The 21,676-nt window shown below is 41.0% G+C and overlaps 1 protein-coding gene across 4 annotated transcripts in view; it reads right to left on the bottom strand.

Moving 5' to 3' along the window:
* Positions 1 to 21,676, bottom strand: part of ARMC2 (armadillo repeat containing 2) — a 131,109-nt gene that overhangs the window by 22,138 nt on the left and 87,295 nt on the right. For 2 of the 4 annotated variants that reach the window (XM_049654110.1, XM_049654113.1), the window contains 6 exons: positions 20,282 to 20,597; positions 16,891 to 17,013; positions 16,469 to 16,582; positions 13,771 to 13,903; positions 13,081 to 13,241; positions 6,103 to 6,518 (listed from right to left, as the gene is read on the bottom strand). In XM_049654110.1, coding sequence (XP_049510067.1) covers positions 6,361 to 6,518; positions 13,081 to 13,241; positions 13,771 to 13,903; positions 16,469 to 16,582; positions 16,891 to 17,013; positions 20,282 to 20,597 — 1,005 coding nt within the window. In that variant the 3' untranslated portion in view covers positions 6,103 to 6,360. Of the gene's footprint in view, positions 1 to 6,102; positions 6,519 to 13,080; positions 13,242 to 13,770; positions 13,904 to 16,468; positions 16,583 to 16,890; positions 17,014 to 20,281; positions 20,598 to 21,676 lie in introns of those variants that run through there. The other 2 variants (XM_049654111.1, XM_049654112.1) reach the window with 1 other exon arrangement.

The following is a 21,676-nucleotide window of genomic DNA, read 5'->3' as shown; positions in this document are numbered from 1 at the left end:
CACACACAGTGGGCACAGGGTAGGGGCAGAGAGAGAGGGAGACACAGACTCTGAAGTAGGCTCCAGGCTCTGAGCTGTCAGCACAGAGCCCCATGCAAGTCTCAAACCCATGAACCGTGAGATCATGACCTGAGCTGAAGTCGGATGGTCAATGAACTGAGCCCCTGAAGCACCCCAGAAGGGCACATTTAAATGGAAATGAAAAGGTCATACTTAGAAGTTAGAAAATTATGGAAGAAAAAAATTCACCAGTAAAAGCAAACATATAAAGATATAGATCAATCACTTATAAAACTAGCATATAGGTGGAAAAGATAAAAAGTTGTACAATTATATCTATAAAAATTAGTTAAGGATACATGAAATAAAAATATGTAAAACATGATATCATATACACACATGGGGTAAAACGTGCATGGGGTAAAAATGTAATGCTTTTATTTATTTTTTTTTTAACGTTTATTTATTTTTGAGAGAGAGAGAGAGAGAGAGAGAGAGAGACAGAGCATGAACAGGGGAGGGTCAGAGAGAGGGAGACACAGAATCATTCTATAAGGCCAGCATTACCCTTATACCAAAACCAGACAAAGACACTACAAAAAAAATAAAATTACAGACCAATATCCCTGATGAACATGAATGCAAATATCCTCAGCAAAATTTTGGCAAACTGAATTCAAAAATACATTTATAAAGTCTCACTTATCACCATCAAGTGGAATTTATTTCAGGGATGCAAGGATATTCAATATCTGCAAATCAGTCAACATGACACACCATATTAACAAAATGAACGATAAAAAAATATATATACAATCATCTCAGTAGCTGCATAAAAAGCATCTGACAAAATTCAACACCTGTTCATGATTAAAAACGCTCAACAAAGAGGGTGTAGAGGGAACATCCCTCAAGATATTAAAAGCCATATATGACAAACCCACAGCTAACATACTCAATGGTGAAAAATTGAAACCTTTTCCTCCAAGACTAGGAACAAGACAAAGGTGTTCACTTTCATCACTTTCATTCAATATAGTACTGGAGGTCTCTAGCCACAGCAATCAGACAACAAATAAAAGGCACCCAAATTGGTAAGGAAAAAGTAAAACTATCACTATTTTCAGAGGATATGATACCATATATAGAAAAGCCTAAAGACTTCACCAAAAACCTAATATAACTAATAAATGAGTTCAGTAAAGTTGCAAGATACAAAATTAATATGCAGAAATCTGTTGCAATACTATACACTAATAACAAAATAGCAGAAAGAGAAATTAAGAAACAATCCTATTTACAATTGCATCAAAAAGAATAAAATACCTAGGTGAAAGATATGTACCTTGAAAACTATAAGATGTTAATGAAAAAAACTGAAGACAGTACAAATAAATAGAAAGACATACCATGCTCATGAACTGGAAGGATATTATTAGAATGTCCACATTACCAAAGCAATCTACAGATTCAATGCAATTTCTATCAAAATAACAATATTATTTTTCACAGAACTAAAAGAAAAAAATCTTAAAATTTCTGTGGAACCACAAAAGATCCCAAATAGCCAAATCAATCTTGAGAAGAACAAAGCTAGAGGTATCACAACCTCAGATTCAAACTACACTACAAAGTAATCAAAACAATGTGGAACTGGCACAAAAACAGACACTTAGATCCTAACAGAAGAGAATAGAGAGCCCAGAAATAAACCCACACTTATATGGTCAATTAACCCATGACAAAGGAGGCAAGAATATACAGTGGGGAAAAGACAGCCTCTTCAATAAATGGTGTTGTGAAAACTGGACAGCTACATGCAAAAGAATAAAACTGGACCACTTTCTTACACCATACACAAAAATAAACTCAAAATAGATTAAAGACCTAAATGTAAAATCTGAAACCATAAAACTCCTAAAAGAAAATATAGGCAGTAAACTCATGGATGTCAGTCTTAGTAATATTTTTCTGGATTGGTCTCTTTAGGCAAGGGAAACAAAAGCAAAAATAAACTGTTGGACTATATCAAACTAAAAAGCTTTTGCACAGTGAAGGAAACCATGAACACAAAACAACATACTGATTGGGGAAGACACTTGCAAATGCTATGTCCAGTAAGGGGTTAATATCCAAAATATATAAAGAACTCCTACAACTCAACACCAAACAAACAAACAAACAAAAAACAAAACACAAAGAATCTGATTTAATAATGGGCAGAGGACCTGAACAGACATCTTTCCAAAGACACACAAATGGCCAACAGACACATGAAAAGATGCTCAACACCACTAATCAGGAAAATCTAAATCAAAACAATGAGATAGCACCTCATACCACACAGAATGGCTATTATCAAAAGGACGAGAACTAACAAGTGTTGGCAAAGATGGGGAGAAAAGGGGACCCTCATGCACTTTGGGGAATGTAAATTGGTGCAGTCACTATGTGAAGCAGTACAGAGGTTCCTTAAAAAATTAAAAATAGAAATGTCATACAATCAAGTAATTCCACTACTGGGTATTTACTCAAAGAAAAAGAAAACACTAATTTGAAAAGATATATGCACCCCTATGTTTATTGCAGCATTGTTTACAGTAGCCAAGTTATGGAAGCAACCTAAGCATCCACTGATAGATGAATAAAGAAGATGTGGTATATATACACAATGGAATATTAGTGGGCAGTAAAAAAAAATGAAATCTTGCTATTTGCAGCAACATGGATGGACCTAAAGGGTATTATGCTAAGTGAAATAAATCAGACAGAGAAAGACAAATACTGTATGATTTCACTTATATGTGGAATCTAAAAAACAAGTGAACAAGCAAATAAAAAACAGAAACAGACTAATAAATACAGAGAACAATCTGGCAACTGCCAGAGATGAGGACATGGGAGTATGGGCAAGGTAGGTAAAAGGGATTAAGAGGTACAAACCTCCAGTTATAAAGAACTTATGGGGATGAAAAGTACAACATAGGTAATATAGTCAATGATGTTATTAGTAACTTTGTATGATGACAGATGGTAACTACATTTATTTTGGTGAGCATTTTGTAATGTAAATAATTGTTGAATCATTATGTTGTACACATGAAGCTAATATAATATTGTAGGTCAACTATACTTCCATTAAAAAAAAAAAGTTGGAGGTCTCACATGTCCTGATTTAAAAATACATTACAAAGCTATAGTAATCAAAGCAGTGTGGTACTGACATAAAGACAGACATACAGAGCAATGGAATAGAACAGAGAGCCCAGAAATAAACCCTCATGTGTATGGTCAAATTAAGCACAAGCGTGCCAGGACTGTTCAATGAGGAAAAGACAATCACTTTAATAAATGGTGCTCAGAAAACTAGATATCCACATGCAAGAGAATGAAGTTGGACCCTTACTTTATACCATACACAAAAATTAATTAAATGTATTAAATACCTACATATAAGAACTATAAAACTCCTAGGAGAAAACATAGGGAAAAAGCTTCAGGGCATTGGGTTTGTCAATGATTTATTGGATATAACACCAAAAGCAAAGGCAAAAGAAACAATAGACCAATGGAACTACATCAAACTTAAAAACTTCTGTGTATCAATGGGGCACCTGGCTTGTTCAGTCAGTAGAACATGTGACTCTTAATTTTGGGGTCATGAGTTTGAGCCCCATGACAGGCATACATAAAAACAAACAAAAAACTTCTGTGCATCAAAAGGCACAATCAACAGGGAAAAGACAACCTATGGAAGGAGGGAAAATATTTGCAAATCATATACTTGATAAGGGATTAATAACCAGAATATATAAAGAACTCCTTCAACTCAACAACAAAAAACCCAAACAGACCGACTAAAAAATGGGCAAAGGACTTGAATGGACATTAATCCAGGAATGATATATAAACAGTCAACAAACAGATGAAAATACACTCAACATCACTGACTATTAGAGAAATGCAAATAAAAACCACAATGACATCATCACTTTACACCCATTATGATGATCACTATAAAAAACAAATCACAAGCATTGGCAAAGATATGAAGAAATTTGAACCTTTGTGCACTGTTGGTGGTAATGTAAAATGGTGGAGCCTCAATGGAAAACATTATAGATATTCCCCCCAAATTAAAAATAGAACTACTATACGATCCAGTAATTCCACTTCTGGGTATATACCCAAAAGAGTTGAAAGGAGGAGGATCTCAAAGAGCTATTTACACACCATGTTCACAGCAGAATTATTCACAATAGCTATGCGGTACAAGCAACCCAAATGTCCACTGATGGATGACTGGATAAACAAAATGTGGCATATACATACAAGGAAATATTATTCAGCTTTAAAAAGGAAGAACATCCTGTCACATGCTTCAACAAGAATCAACTTTGAGGACATTATGCTAAGTTAAATAAGCCAGTACAAAAAGACAAGTATCATATGATTCCACTTAGGTGAGGTATCTAATCAAATTCATAGAAACAGAAAGTAGAAGGGTGGTTGCTAGGAGCTGGGGGGAAGAGGAAATGGGGATTTTTTTTTTAATGAATATAGTTTTAGTTTTGCAAGATGAAAAAGTTCTAGAGCTCTTTTGCAGAGCAATGTGAATATAACTAACACTACTAAACTGTACACTTAAAAATAGTATGGTAAATTTTATGTGTTTTTTTTAATCACTTAAAAAAAAAAAAAACAAGGGTGCCTGGCTCAGTCAGTAGAGCATGTGACTCTTGATATCAGGGCTGTGATTTTGAGCTTCATGTACAGTATAGAGATCCCTAAAAAAATATTTTTAAAAAGTGAAGGGGAAGGCAGATAGGTGGTTCCAAAAGGTCCAGCTTGCACATGAGTGTGAGGGTGAAGAGTTTATATGGAGAATAGGAATAATGGTATTCCACCATAAGTTATTATATTAGTTATAAATACTGAGGGGGCTGTTTTGGGGGGAGAAATAGTTTGATCTTTTTCAGTGAAAGTAGAATATATGCCCTGCTATGGATTAAAAAAAAAAAGACTTAGACCCTTAAATGGTTTTGAGAGATCAGCCCCTCAGACTATACAATAAGGTATACAATAAGTGTCCCTAGGGGATTTTGCTGAGCCCTTGTCAGAGACTAGGCCCAGACTAGAAGGGCCCTTGGAAAGTCTATTTATTCCCGAAAATTTAGATATTATATTCTAATGGTCTTTGAGAGCCCATCCAGTCTGGAGTACATGCCCTCTTCCCATTAGTCTTGGTATTTTGTAGGGTGAGAGATGAGCCATTCGTAACAGCTTTTCTCCAAGCAGAGTAGTGCATCTGCTTTTATTTCCAAATCTTCATTTGGCTAATATAGAAGACTCATCTCAATTTCTTTGGTTTTTATCATTTTTTCAAAGGCCAAACTTACCCTGCAAAGAATAGTACTCTAAAAAATTACCATCACCATTCTATAATTTATTGAGCACCTACTTACACATCAGACACTGTGCTAGGCAACTTGCCCATTTAATGTTTTTGTTATTTTCCCAAACTGCACTAGAATAAAACATTCCTATTTTACTATTCCCATTTTACAGTTGAAGTTAAAGAAATTAAGTTCCTTGCCCAAGGTCCACACAGGAGATAGCTAGGATTCAAGCTGAGATCTGCCATTTACCTAAGCCTATACCCTTTGAGGATGTTCTATCACGTCCCTAATCACAGAGAGTTACAACTAGAAGGACTGTGTGGTCTAGTCATTTTATTTCAAATGAAAAGAAAGAGGTAAAATACTCCCTTTTTCATCTATTTTACTTATTTAATAGAGTAGATTGCCCAAAGCAGGTGTCTCTAAATTTTTCTGCTTACTCCCGCTCTTAACATGAAAACAAGAAAAATACTGGTACCTGACCAGAAAATTATTATTAGAGGACAAAGAGTTAGTACAGACGGTTATGTAGTGATGTGTTCCTCACAGTGTTGATCACCGTTCTGCCCAGATACGAAATCTAGGAGTCTTCATTGCACGGTTCACTTACTGAACTGACAAACACTTAAATTCCAAAGTTGTTAAATCCAGATTTTAAGACTGGAACCGAAGTATTTAATACAGAATAGAAGAAGAAGTCATGTACTTTGAAAAACTGTGAATATATTTTCATCTTACATTTCTCATAGCAGAGAGCACATTTATATTCATTTTTCCATAATACCTACCTAACGAGAAGAAATGCCTATTTCTTCTAAGATACTTAGACTACTCACTAAAATCAGTATCTGAAAAACTTTCACTATTTGTCCATACTGAAAAACAAATGTTCATGCATGTTACCACTCCGTAAGAATGAAGGAGACCTGACTTCTTGCTTCTGTTGTTAATCTACATCATGTTAGAAAGAAGGAATAGGCAGTGGTTCCAGGAAGGTATGATGACTCTGAATTCGGTTCAGGAGCTGCTGGGCCACAGGTTTGAATTCTGTTTCCCACTGGAGTTTGTGATAGTTTTTTAGGTCTTGATCAAAACTGCCATCCAGTGCTAGTTCTTCATCTGCACCCAAAAAATTAAAATTACAGCAATTATTTTGGCATGTAATCCTACTGGTTAAAGTTTAAATTTTGATGGCATAAGTTAAATTCATCCTGGGTCATCTCTAATCTCAATATGACACAGATATGATTTGGGGGTTACATTGTTTTTTATAGGAGTAATTCTTGGGGCACCTGCGTGGTCCAGTGCCCAACTCTTGATTTCGGCTCAGATCATGACATTCCGGTTTGTGAGATCGAGCCCAGAGTTGGGCTCCACACTGGTTGTGGAGCCTGCTGAAGATTCATGCTCTCCCTCTTGCCGTCCCCCACTCGCTCTCTCTTTCAAAATAAATAAATAAATTTAAAAATTAAAAAAAAAAGTATAAAAGTAGTTCTTCACTATAAAAAGGACAATAATCTTCTCAAAAGAAAAAAAAAAAATCCTGGATTAAGTTGAGCTCTTATTTCAACTAATCCCCAAGTGTTTATATCCACATCCAAAAGTCAGATCACAGTTTCTCAGGAGAAACAAAATATTAATAGATATTCCTTATCTGCACATTAGAAAAGTGAATTACTTCAGTGGTTGACAGATCTAAAAGGAGTCAGGAAATCTTTTCAGAAAGTAACACAGTTGAATTTGACACTTGATTTGAAAATCAATTTTGCTGGCTTTAAAGCAGCCTCAGTGTACTTCTTTGTAAAGGCCCCTATGCTCTCACCAATAACAGTGAAAAGTGGGAGACTTTGAAAATCTGAAGTAGTGAAGTAGTATTAGAATCCCAAGTGAGTCCACGTATAATGTAGAAAAGCACTAGTAAAAAAAAAAAAAAAAAAAAAAAAAAAAAATTACAACCTTAATTTGCTTCTTATTCCAAGGGCACCCTGAATTCTGTAAACACTGAAAGTCTATCCAACCCAAATAGGAAGATAAACGGCCACTAAGCGTTCTGTGCCAATATTTTGCTTGTTTATATTGGGCCTCACACCCCGTATGTGAAGGATTTTAGGAAAATGGATTGGCCTGCCGGTCAGAAGACTGGCTCTTCCACTTCCTAGGTCTGTGGCTGAAGCAGACATGGTAAGTGGTAACCACCAAGCCCTTAAATGACCACAAATATTGCTACTTACATAACTTGCAAACTTTTTAATAGGGCCAATTAAAATCCCATTATCAAATGCTTCATTACTGTTTACATCAAATTGTCTGCACTGTGTATCTTCATATATCCTTTGTACCTTGGCACTGTTGGTGTTAGTGTCAGTACCCTGAGTAAGATAAGGCAGCCCGCAATCCCAGTTTGGACCTCCCCCACCTCTCCTCCAACCAAGAGGACAGCCGCGCCGCTCAGAGATAAGTTCTGGACAGACACAAACGCTTCAGCAAGGCACTCCCTTTGAGGCACTCCCAGCTCCTGTAGGCAAACCTGGACCTCCCCACCCACAAGCTAACCAGGGCCTCGAGGGGAGGAGAATGCCAACGGCCTTCTGGGCCTTCAAAGCCAATACTGAGCTACTTCCAGACATGAGAAGCCTGAGAGATTTCTCCATCCTCTTCCTCCTCACTCTTTTCCAGGTTTTCTGAGCACAAACTCATGTCAGACGATGAATTCTCTTATTTAATGCCCTTCTTTCCAAAGAGGCTTAGGGCTGCCGGCTGCCCAGGCACTTGGCAGTTCCTTCCTCTGCACAGGTTTTAGTTGGATTTAGTGGATTTAGCAAATCTCTATTTGGGTGTTTTAGGGCTTTTTTCAATCTAATGTCAAGACTGTGTTACTTTTCTTGAGGTCTGGCCTATGATTAGTTAATCCACACTCGAACCCTATTAATTGTAAATTGGTTTAGACAAGGAAACAAAAGTGGCCCAAAAGCTACAAGTAAAAGCAAAAAGCAGTCTGAAGTTTGAAAGTAAATACAGCAAATACATAAGAAAGTGCCCTACTACACTAGATATTATATTTTGGAATGTGTAGTCTTTGCACTAAAGAACAGCAGAGGGGGCGCCTGGGTGGCTCATTCGGTTGAGCGTCTGACTTTGGCTCAGGTCATGATCTTGCTGTGCTTGAGTTCAAACCCTTCATTGGGCTCTGTGCTGACAGCTCAGAGCCTGGACCCTGCTTTGGATTCTGTGTCTCCCTCTCTCTCTGCCCCTCCCCCACTCATGCTCGCTCTCTCTCTCTCTCTCTCTCTCTCTCTCTCTCTCCATCAAAAATAAACATTAAAAAAATTTTTTTTAAAAAAACAATAGCAGAGGCAAATTCAAGAACAATTTATATCTATGATTTTCAAACTCTTGACTGACCTAAAAGATACATACGTCAGGACTGTACATTATGACTTACATATTTATTTACAATTAACAACCATTTCACAATAGAATACTTAGTCTTACTGCATGTAATATATTCTGATATTTTCTTTCTTTGCTACCACCTCATTTTTTTAAAGATGTTGGACACAGGATGGAAAGCACTGATTTTGATAACCAATCATTCTTAAGCTTTCTGTGTGAACAGCATACTTCTAATACTAGAATTTAAAGGAAAGTTTTAGGAAGGTATAGAAAGGAGTAAAGAACCCAAAACAATAAATTCCTCAGTGATCATTATATCACGATTTCTGTTGTAGTTTAAGTATCCTGCAGCATCAATTAAAGCTTCTCTTACTTCACTATCTCCCAGTTTTCTGTGCAGCACCAGGTAGCTCTAAGAAGGTTTGATTATTTTCCTATTATGAGGCCCAGTCCTCACAGTCCATGCTCTTCAGTGTGGACTTGTTAATGTCATCCTTTATTTTCTTCTAATTTTTTTAGAAAAACATTTTTAAGTAATCTCTACTTAAAACATGGGACTTGAACTCACAACCCTGAGATCAAGAGTCAGATCGTCCACTGAGTGAGCCAGCCAGGAACCCCTTTAATGTGATCCTTTAACTTGAACACCAGGCCTCACTCTGCCCCTTGTCTCACAACCTAGGTGCTAAGTTGAACATATGTTACGATGAACATAAAATAACCTGTGTTCTTTGTGTTAATAAACTGCACACACTGATCACCAGTTACCAGCTCTCCTGAGAGAAGCTCACAGTAGAACAGTGTGCCAGACTTGTGTACATCACTTAAGATAAACATCAAGATAAACACACTACTGATGAGTTTATAAGAAGTGACTGCAATACATCAGGACGTTTCAGACAATTTTCTTTTTAAGCTACTTTCCAAAAAGAACATCAACGTCCCAATGTCCCAACCATGTAAAGGACCATTACTTTCTCCTTTTTTTGTCTTTCCTCAGTCACCCATAAAAAAAAAAAAAAAAAAAAAAAAAAAGTTGGCTAACTTCTATTACTGTGTCAATTGCCTTGTTATTTCTAAAAGCAGTGCACACTTCAATGTGGGCTTTGTGATTTAACAGCTCATTCTGTTTTCAAAATGGCCAGCTTTTTAGCTATCTGTGTGAAACAACTGGAATTCCAGTACACTCTCACTCACCTGTGCATACTAATTGCTGCATCCTGGCTGGTCAGACATACTACAGCCCTGTCAGAGGTAAGGGTCTGAGGCTGGCACCGCACAGGCAAACACCAGGAAAGAGCTCAGTCCTTAGAATTTGTAAGGAGGGCCTAGTGATCACGTGAGAAATCCCTGACACACTGTGGCTCCCTGATCAAATGTGTTTATTTTTGCTCTCCACACCACAGTTCCCTTCCATGGGTTTGGGTGAGGATTTACAAAGTTAGTCAATCAGAGCACCTGGGTGGCTCAGTCTGTTAAACATCTGACTCTTGATCTTGGCTCAAGTCGTGATCTTATGGCTCCTGGGACCGAGCCCCGCCTCCAGCTCTGTACTGACAGAACAGAGCCTGCTCGGAATTCTCTCTCTCCTGCTCTCTCTGCCCCTCCCCTGCTCATGCTCTCTCCTTCTCTCTCACTCACAAAATAAAAAAAACTTGAGAGAAAGAAAGAAAGAAAGCCAATCTACAGGCATCTATCAAGGACCTACTTCATATGAGGCAATATCATTTCCCTAAAGTGGTTCAGTTGGAGTGGGGAAACAAGATAAAAGTTACAAAACAATAACACAGAAGTTACACAGTTCACGATTGCTATTTAAGAAGTACAGATTTCCTATGACTACACTGTGGGCTTGAAAAGCTGTGTGAGAAAGGTCTGCAGGGACGGGCAGCACCTGGCTGGGATAGGCACATGCAAAGGCTCAGAGGTTGGGGAAGCACAAGGAGAAGCCTGCCCTGGTTCTAAGGGAAGCCTGAGGGAGGGGCTACTAGAATGAAGTGCCTGCCGCCTGCCGGGTACTGCATTCTGCTGAGAAGCTGCCCATGCCCACAGGGGGGTTAAGGGGGCCCTTATGTGAGGCACCTGGGTTACTCGGTCAGTTAAGCTCCTGATTTCGGCTCAGGTCATGATCTCACGGTTCGTGAGTTAGAGCCCCACATCGGGCTCTGTGCTGACAGCTGGGAGCCTGGAGCCGGCTTCGAAGTCTGTGTCTCTCTGTCTCTCTGCCCCTCCCCCACTTGCACTCTGTCTCTCTCAAAAATGAATAAACTTCAAAACAAAATTTTTTTAATTAAAAAAAATTCAAAGGGGCCCATATGTAACATGTCCCCACCATTTTGTTATTTATGGTTGACCGTTCTGGACCTATGTGCCAGGGAAGGAAGCCACAGGTAGGCTGTGGTACAGGCAGCTGCTGCCTTAGCCCTGAAAGCCCTACACCCCAAGGGAGTGATTCAGGAAAGCAACCACACCTCTTCCCCAAACAGGAGACACATAGAAAGATATGCCAACAACAGAGGAGACACATGCTGAGGGCAGCACTAAGAAGCCTCGAGAGAGTTGAAGCATGACCAAGCAGGAGCCTCTAGGGACTTTTTGCATCACAGCAGAGACTGAGCAGAGTTGAGTCTCAAGCAGGGTGGAGCAGATGATGGCCTGCCACTGAAGGGGTTACTCAGGGACTCTGGTTTCATCTGGAACGACCTTCTAGGTCCTGAGTGCCCCTCCAGCAGGCTTTGGGCAATGTGCTTATTTCCTGGCTTCCTTCTTCCCTGTGCACCCTTCCCTGAAACTCCTTCACTGAGCAGGTAGGGGTTCTCAAGCCTGGCTGCATAGCAAACTCACCTGTGGAACTTTGAAAAAAACACAGACAATTGGCCTCACCCTGGAGTTCCTCAATCAGCATGCCTGGGGATGGGGCCAGGACAAGAGTGTGTTTTTTAAATTCCACACCCAATTCCAATGTTCTGCCCCACTTGAGAACTGAATTAAGGCAAGTTGAGCACAGACTTCTGCTCCTGGCAACCTGAGAAAGCTCAGTGTTACCAGAGCAGACTGTGAACCTCAGTGATTTAAAATCATGTTCATTTTTTTTTTCTTACTCCTACACCCACAAAATTATATTTACCTGAAAAGAGCAAATTTCACATCCATCTAGCAATCCTGATTCTTTCAAGTAACTTCTGGTTCTGAGTTCCTGTTTAATAACATTGTTACAACACTTAGCATTTACAAAGCACTTTCACAGCCCTGTTTTGAGGACTCCTTGTGTGTCAGGTACTCTATCAGGCTCTCTGTACAATGTCTCCTCCTTTATATTCTAACAACTCCACAAAGTGGCCATCAATGGTCCCTAGCTTAGAGATGAAAAAATATAAATTCAGGGAGGTTAAGCCCAACATTAAAAGTTTATATGTGACAAAAGCAAGGGCTTAAACTCAGAACGGTGTGCTATGGGCCCTGTGGTCTTTCCATTATGCACTCAGATGCTTATTTGATCCTCACTACTCCCCAGAGCAGGGCTAGGGTTATCATGTCCGCATCTCAGAGATGAAAAGACAGGTCCTGAAATTCTCTGGTCAAATCACACCACAAGAAAACACCAGCATTGGAATCCACAGCTTCTGAGCCACACTGAGAGCTTCCACATGGCCTTGCAGATGCAACACAGTGGCTGGGCAATGGTACAGACATGGTCTCCATTTTGAGAAAAAGGATTATTGAAAACATTCACTTACTTATTTAAATCATTGTTTTTAGACCTAACCCAGAATGAAAAAAATTCTCCTAAAAAAACTTTTTTTTTAACATAAGAAACTATCCTTTCCTTTGATTTGTATCAGTGATTTCTTCCCTTTCAGTGGTCTGAAACCCACTGCAATGTCAAATAATTTCACAGACCCTCCTCCACATAACATAGTTGCTAATTAAAATGTATAGATCCATTAAAACCATGACTTGAGAGTAACTTTTAGCCATATTTTATCAATTCCAATGTTATATATTTTTAAACAACACCAATAATTTATGCTCACATCTGGTATTTAGGCAGTTTATAAAAAAATTCAGAAAAGAAAAAAATGAGAAAAGCCACAGAAAAAAACCATGACAGAATCCAATGAGTTGGAGTCCTTGTGTCCCCATTGTAAATAACATTCTGCCTCTTCTCAGATATTTCCAAATTTACACAGCTACTCAAACACATACCAATCTTTACCCATGCTGGTCACAGAAAAGAACATTTCTCCTACTCTGATAAAACTCACAGACTCACAGTCTGGAGTCTTACCTAAAAATGATGGTAGCAGGACTAACAATGTGTTGGTGTCTTCATCTCCAAAACATGATGAAGCGTTGGTGATATTTTCACTGAAGTTCCATAAAGTTTTGCAAACCAAGCAGGCCAGCTGCCAATCGGTAGGACCAAAATGTCTTAAACAATCCACCAACCTAAGTCAAAAAAGTCAAATTAAGAAGTTGTTAGGGGGGAGCCTGAGTGGCTCAGTCACCTAAGCGTCCAACTCTCGGTTTCGGCTCAGGTCATGATCTCACGGTGCATAACTTGGCTTGGGATTCTCTCTCTCTCCCTCTCTCACTGCCCCTCCCCCACTCGAGCTGTCTCTGTCTCTCTCAAAATAAATAAACTTAAAAAGAAAAGTTATTGGTCAGAATCTCTTTAATTTTTGTATTTTTAGCATAATGACGATCATCCTGTATTATTTAATATGTATTATATGTAATTCAGTGGTTTTTTAACACTTCACATCTATAAATTTAAGTAGCTACAAAGTAGCAATAACCTACTTCTGAACGGTTTTAAGCGTCCAGTGGCACCTAAATTTCCTCTTCAGCCCGTAGCTTGGCAGTTCCAAATGCTGAAATACCTCCACCCCAGAAGAGTGATGAGAGGGGCCCAAGCTCCATGGGAAACCATTCCCTCTGACATCTGAGAGTCAGGACTCCATGTCTTGAAACTTACTTTTTAATGCCACCTCCTTCTTTTAGGATGACACGTTTGTTTTTATCCACAGTGAGATTTAGGAGAACGCCACAGGCAGAAAAGCAAATATCCTGATGCTTAGCATCGAGCAGTGCAATCATGAACTTGTGTACTGGGAGGACAGAGAACAAATGTGGACCAATAAGGCTCAGGGTTCCCAGCTGTACCTTAGATTATAAATGGCAAAGGGGGAAATGGGGAGTGGCTCGAAAAACCGGAAACTCTGCTAGGGGACTTAATCCATTCTACCTAAGGCTTTACTCATGCCCAGCTGTGGGTTTGCCAACATCCACTGCATCTAGAACTTGCTCCCCATCCCCCAAGTCCTTGGTCCCCCAGCAGTGCTGCATCTGACCCAGGCAGCAGCTCCCTCCCCGGGGCAATGATATAGTCCCTTCCAGTAGAAAGGGAAAAAAAAAAAAAAAAAAAATCACAAACTCCAACCACACAGGTGACATTCATCTCTACCATCTGATTCTTCTCAAGGGCCCCTTTGAACCTTTGCAGCAATTTTCTTTAAATACACAACCCCTGGGGGTGCCTGGGTAGCTCAGTCAGTTAACCATCTGCCTCGGGCTCAAGCCATGATCTTGTGGTTCGTAAGTCGAGCCCTGCAAAGGGCTGTCAGCGCAGAGCCTGCTTCAGATCCTCTGTCCCCTTCTCTCTCTGCCCCTCCCACCACTGGTCCTCTCTCTCTCTCTCTCTCAAAAAAAAAAAAGAAACATTAAAAAAATTTTAAATACAGAACCCCGGAGGGGGGAAGTAGGCTCCTGTTGCGATCTCTAAAGTCTTCCAGGGCTTGTAAAAGAACTGCTCAGATGGCTGGAAACTGGCCTGTAGCAAGGCAGGACTTCCAGGGTAGGGGGCAGCTCAGGGCAAGACAGGCTTCCCACCTCTAGGAACCATTTTCCTTTACACCTAGGAAATGGAACCATCTATCCTGGTTTCTTATACCCCCAGAAGGGGCTGGGCAAAAGATTGGGGGAGGTTGGATAAAGTGTGTTCTGCCTCCACCCTATCACCTAAGAGGTGGCCATCTTGTTCTGACTTTGGTCCCATTGATGGGTCAGACACATACATGTGTGTGTTTAAGAGTCTAAAGAATGCGCCAAAATGTTAACAGTTATCTCTGGGGGAGTGAGATTATGGGTGACAGTTTGCTGCTGCTGCTTTTTCCCCTTAATATCTGTATTACCTAAATTTGCTACCATGGATAATTAGGAAGTTTTAGGTATTATACTTACATGAAATATTTGAGATGTATAGAGGTGGTTATCTTGTGTACCTGCCACCCGGCTTAAGAAATAAAATGTTACAGGGGTGCCTGGGTGGCTCAATCAGTTTAGCATTCGACTTTTTTTTTCTTTAAATTTTTTTAATGTTTATTAATTTTTAAGAGCGAGAGAGAGAGGCAGAGAGTGAGTGGGGGAGGGGTAGAGAGAGAGGGAAACACGGAATCTGAAGCAGGCTCCAGTCTCTGAGCTGTCAGTACAGAGCCTGACAAAGGGCTCGAACTCACAAACTGCAAGATCATGACCTGAGCCAAAGCCAAAGCCTAACTGAGACACCCAGGCACCCCTGGACTTTTTTTTTTTTTTTTAAGTTTATTTATTTAGAGAGAGGGAAAGCATGAGTGGGGGGAAGGGCAGAGAGAGAGAGAGGGACAGAGAGAATCCCAAGCAGGCTTCATGCTGTCAGCACAGAGTTGGACTAGGGGCTCGATTCCACAAACCCGTGAGATCATGACCTGAGCCAAAATCAAGAGTCAGACACTTTACTGACTGAGCCACCCAGGTGCCCCAAGTGACCAACTCTTGATTTCGCCTCAGGTCATACTCTCATGGTTCTTGGAACTGAGCCCTGGATGACAGCACAGAGCCTGCTTTGGATTCTCTATCTCCTTTTCTCTGCCCCTCCCTACCTCAAAATAAAAAAATAAATAAACTTAAAAAAAAATGTTACAGATCCAATTTTATATCTTTGGGCACACCTTCCCTTCCAACGGTGACTTCTATCTTAAGTGTGGAGTTTACAATTGCCAAATGTCATTTGTACCTTTACATCATTACTATACATTACATAAACAATACTCAAGATCGTTATGCATGTTCTAAAACCTATATTAATGGCATCATTCTGTATATACCCTCCAATCACTAGCTGTTTTGCTCCTATATTATGTTTGAGGCTGATCAATGTTGATCCACGAATCTCTAGTTCATTTATTTTAATTGATGTAGAACTTTTTGTTGCATGAACATATCATGATGTATGCACACTTAGGTTTTTTCCATTTGTTGCTATTACAAGTAGGGCTGTAATGGACATTCTAGTACGTGAAGGAGAATGTCAACTGAGTCCATTCTCATGGACAGTAATAATGACTATAGATTGTTTCCCTTACACACACACACACACACACACACACACACACACACACACCATCTCAGAACTCGGAAGACCATGCACAAGGGAGAGGGGAACCCTGAGAACACTGGCCAGATCTATCCTGGCATATCGAGTGGAGAGCCTTCCACATGCATGGAACAGCATGTCAAGCACTGCACATCCCAAAGCAGAAACAAGCATCACATTGTCATGACCCAAGCTCTAGAACTGCTTAGCTGTTTATTGGCAAGAAGTACATGCTGATGAACACGGAGTATCATTAACTCACCATTTTTCTGCACAATGAAATCACAGATGTCATGGTCCTGGGAGAGATTTCCAAAAACACGCACAGCTTCAAGGATTCCATCCATGTTATTACTCACAAGAAGCTTTATGAGCACTGGGTTTGGGGACCAGAGAAATAAAACCAGTGAATTTAAGTTTTAATTTAAAGGCTATGAGGCTCCAGTATTATACTAAATACTGATAACTCAAAATCTTAAAGCAATAATAAAACACAAACTGTAAGAGACTTTAGCAAGAACTTGGCCACTAACTTTTCCCCATATTCCAATGTCTTAGAATTGAATGAGGCTCTTTGATATCTGTACCAGAAATCGGAAAATAGGAATGCCACCAGGTCTGTGTTTAGCAAATAGAGTCAAAATGTTAAATATTCATCCACCCAAACCCAACACTGAACCTTACATTCAGCAATATATAGCTTTTTGTCTTGAATTATGGAATTCTTCACTTGGTAGTAAGATAAGTTGTTGATTGTGGCTGTAGTATTGATCACCAGCTCCTCGCAATCCTCAATTGACTTGTATTCTGAAACACAGTAAGGAAAAGGGTACCAAAGGCTCATTGCAGGGGCAGAAACAACGACATCCTAACTGCAGCAACAGCAGCCCCAGGGACAAGCCACTCTCCCAGGCAAGGTCTGTTCAAGGGCACTGTTTGCTGCTTTATTTCCCAGGACGCTTCCTGCGTGGAAGTGCATCAAAAGCAGAGGACCACTCCTGGCCAGGTTTTAGAACACTCTAAGCTCGCTCCCTCCAGCCAGGGGGTCTGGACAAATTGGGCTGATCTAGGCCCTGTGTTTGTAGTAAAGTGGAGGTGCCAACACACCAGCAAGCTGAGCTTCTCTCACCCCCACTGGTTTGCCGTATTCCTGAGCTCTCTGGGGGCTCCACCCTGTGAGTCTGTTCCCCACACTTCCAGTCTGTTCCCCACACTTCCACCTCGCAACAGAACGATCCTGGGGGCAAACTCTATCCATAACTCCTATCAGTGCTGCCCTCCAAACACGCAGACTCTGATCACTTCTCACCTCCTCTAGTACCACCTAGCCCATCCCTCACCTCTTAACTGGCTACTCTTCTTCCAGCTTCCTCCCTGAGTCCATCCTTAACATGATGATCCTTGAATAGTAAGTCAGCTAAGGTCACTTGTCTTACGTGGGCATCAGGCCCTACCTGGGCAGCCCTAATCTTGACGTCTCTGGCCTCACTTGATGTTCTAGCCCCCAGGTCCCCAGTGCCAACCACACTGGTCTTCCTGCCCCCCCCCCGTTTTTTTTTTTAACATATCAGCATGATCCTGACTAAACCTTTGTACTGCTGCTACTCCCTCTGTCTAGAATATACTCTGTTTCCAGTTATCCACTTGGTTCACTCCTCACATCCTCCAGGTTGTTGCTCAGACATCACCTTATTGAGCACACATTCCTTAATCACCCTATATAAAATAGCATCCATTATTCTCTTCCCCTTACCTTACTTTTTAAAAAATTGTTTAATGTTTATTTATTTTTGAGAGAGACAGAGCATGAGTGGGGAAGGGGCAGAGAGAGGGAGACACAGAATCCAAAGCAGACTCCAGGCTCCAAGCTGTCAGCACAGAGCCAGACGGGGGGCACGAACACATGAACTGTGAGATCGTGACCTGAGCCGAAGTTGGACACTCAACCGAATCTCCCAAGCACCCCTCCCCTTACTCTACTGTTATCTTCTCCATAGCACATATAATCACCTGACCTGTTCAGTGTTTAATGTTTGTCTTCTAGGACTAAAATGGAAGCTCCACAAGACTAGGGATGTATCTGTTTTAGTCACTGTTGCATTCCTAGCACCTAGAACAGAGTCTGGCACATAGGGGTGCTCAATAAATAATTGCTGGATGCAAGAATGAGTGAAGGAATGAACTCTTTATTTAGCATATAAGGCCCTTAGTCATTTTGTCCCTGCCTTCTACTCAGCCTTCAGACTCATCTCCTGGCAGATGTAGCAATGCCAGTTAGGAGCCCTGGTTCCTGCTACCCCCCACTAACGACGCTAGACCATGGGCAGTGTTTGGGAATCTGTTGTTTTTTTGTCTCTTGCCTTGGTAGGACAATTCATTAGCTTGTCCAGAAAAAAAAAGTGGGGGGGTACCTCTTCTGTATCACCACCTTCTGTAGGACCACACATTTGGCCAGAAGGAATAGTGACTGACATCAGGAGCAAGAGGGTAGGCATTCACAGCTATGAGGCATCTATCATGAACAGCACCAAGCACTTTATGTGCATTTAGCCCCACAAAAGTAAATAGTTAATAATGCTTTACATGTGCTTACAAGCATTTGAACCCACAATAATTAATACTCAAAAGGTGCATCTGTCTCAGTCAGCTCAGGCCACCATAACGACATACCACAGATTTGGGCTAAAATAACAGAAATCTATTTTCTCACGGTTACGGAGGTTGGAAGTCTGGGATCAGGATGCCAGCACAATTGGGTTCTAGTGAGAACTCTTTCCGGCTGGCAGATGGCCGCCTTCTTGCTGTGTCCTCACATGGAAGAGACAGCAAGAGCAAGCTCTCTGGTGTCTCTTCTTATAACGTACTAATCCTACCATGAGAACAGATTACGAATTTTGGGCAGGGGGCCAGGAGCAGAATACTATTGGCTGAAATGCAGCCCCTTCCCCAAATGCACATGTTGAAGCTCTAACCTCCAATGTGATTGTATGTGAGATAGGGGTTTTAGGAAGTAAAGTTAAATGAGGTCGTATGGGTGGACTCCTTATCTGATAGGATTGGTGGTCTTATAAGGAGGGGGAGAAAGGGGAAAGAAAGGGAGAAAGGGAGAAAGGGGGAGAAAGGGAGAAAGGGGGAGAAAGGTGGGGATTGCGATCATTCTCTTTTTCTTGAGTGCACACTCTGAGGAAATGCCATGTGAAGACAGGGTGAGAACGCAGCTGTCTGCGAGCCAGGAGGTGAGCTCTCATCTGGAACCCAACTGGCAGGCACCTTGACCTTGGGCTTTCAACCTCCAGAACCATGAGAAACAAAGTTCTGTTGTTTAAGCTACTAAGTCTGTGGTATTTTGTTATGGAAGAGTGAGATGGCTAATAAAGGGGAGAAATGGGACACAAATGATTGGGGGCCATAATTATAGATACCATGAAAGCCTGAAAAATAAAAATATAAACTTTAATCACATGGACTAATCCAGGAAAAGTTAAGGATTTTAAACTCTTTGTGGTTAATTTGGCCAGTCTTTGGTAATTTGATTGGTATACTTTCTTTATTATTTTAGAAAGAGAGAAAGAGAGCACGCAAGCGAGGAAGAGGGGCAGAGGGAGTGAGAGAGAGAGAGACAGAGAGAGAGAGAGAGAGAGAGAGAGAGAATCCCAAGCAGACTACATGCTCAGAGCTGAGCTCGATGTGGGGCTCCATCCCACAACCCAGGGATCATGACCTGAGCAGAAATCAAGAGTTGGAAACTCAAAGAACTCAGCCACCCAGGCGCCTCCAGTATACTTAAAAAAAAAAAAAAAAAAAAAAAAAGATAAAATTCACATACCATAAAATTCAGCCTTTCCAGGTGTACAATTCAATGAGATTCAGTAACAATTTTTTCTTTTTCTTTTTTTCTTTTCTTTTCGCAAATTTTAAAAAATATTACCTGTATTACCTTTGAGGAAGTTCTGCACAGTGGAGGAATTTTCCTTCCTGCAGCTGTGAAGGCTCATTAAAGCCAGCCAGTTGTACCACTAAACCCCTAGGGGCACCGGAGCCACAGAACTGTCTCCCCTGCTGGGAGCAGCCTTACCTAACGTGGCAAGGAGCAGGCCCACGGCGTGCGGGTTGGTGGCCAGGGCCGGGCCGATGCCAGGGTGGATGGCTAAGTTGGCCAGTACTCGGGTCAGCTTGATGAGCACGTCCTCCGCTGGGGCCCTCGGCCTCTGCACCTTGGGTTGCTGGGCTCCTCCCGCCTGCTCCTTGGCGCACAGGTCCAGTTTGTAGAATGTATGGAATAATGACAGCAAGGTCGGGATGCTCCCTTTCTCTTTGGAAAACTGTTCACGAGCCTGGTGATTTTTCGCTGTCAGGTTGCCAAGAATAAAGACAATACGGACAACTAAATCCTGCAATAAAGGGAAGACCATTACAAGTGCATAGGGGCTGGGACAAGTTGTTGGAAAGGGTACAGTATTTAATTTATTCACGACTTAATAGCAAAATGGAACACATCTGGCTTCTACTAACTTGTCTAGTATTTGAGTCCCAAGACTGGTGCAAATTGACAGAGGAGATTAAAAGCATTTGGCAACAATGAAAGAATACAAACCGATTGATACTATTAGCAAGGGCTATTAACTTCAGATCCTTCATCTGAAATTCTGGCCGGCTTTTTTTTTTTTTTTTTTTTTTAACCCCCTAGAGAACAATTAGTTGAGTGGCATAGGATTACTGATATTGTGTTATGTAAATCTAAGTATTGATACTAACAGGTTTCTTGAGCACCCAAATCTTTTCCTAAAAGTTCACCTCCTGCTGAAGCATCGTGTTTCTAAGAATCGGGTGTTCTGCACAATGGCTAATCAGATTGTGTTACAGCAGGCTTTCCTGACTCAGACATCTGGGGCAGGATAATCTTTGCTGTTGGGGGGCTGTATTTAGTAGCAGTATTCCTGGCCCCTACTACTAGGTGCCAGGAGCACCTCCTCAGATGCCACAACCAAAAAGGCTCAAATGTCCCCTGGGGGCAAAATCAGCCCCAGCTGAGAATCAAAGCACTGTGTTATATAAAGCCACCACTTAGTGATGAGGGAACATAAGGCAAACTGAGGGCCAAGCACAGTCTAGCATTACCCAGCCCTCCTAGGTGGGATGTGTGTGGCATTCCTCAGGCACTCCAGGCTGCCCAAGGACAAAGGAAAGGACCAAAAACAAATGGTTAAACTGATAAAGTCTCCATCAGTTCACAACTATCTTAGTAAATTAGAAGACAAAGGCAATCTTATCAACAGCCTAATCTCCAGAAACCTATAGACTGAGTTTCCTGGAGCCCCAGCATCAACCTCCCCTCCATAGTGATGTGGGAAACAAAGGCAAGAAGGAAATGGCAGATAAAATTAGATTTCCTTATAACCCGCAGCCCTTTGACACACACTTAAGGCAGGCAGAGTAAAACCTTTCTTCAGGAGCTCCCTACTGTCTTAAT

This window comes from Panthera uncia (assembly GCF_023721935.1).
Source record: "Panthera uncia isolate 11264 chromosome B2 unlocalized genomic scaffold, Puncia_PCG_1.0 HiC_scaffold_24, whole genome shotgun sequence".
NCBI lineage: Eukaryota > Metazoa > Chordata > Mammalia > Carnivora > Felidae > Panthera > Panthera uncia.
This window is presented reverse-complemented; position numbering and strand designations above follow the sequence as displayed.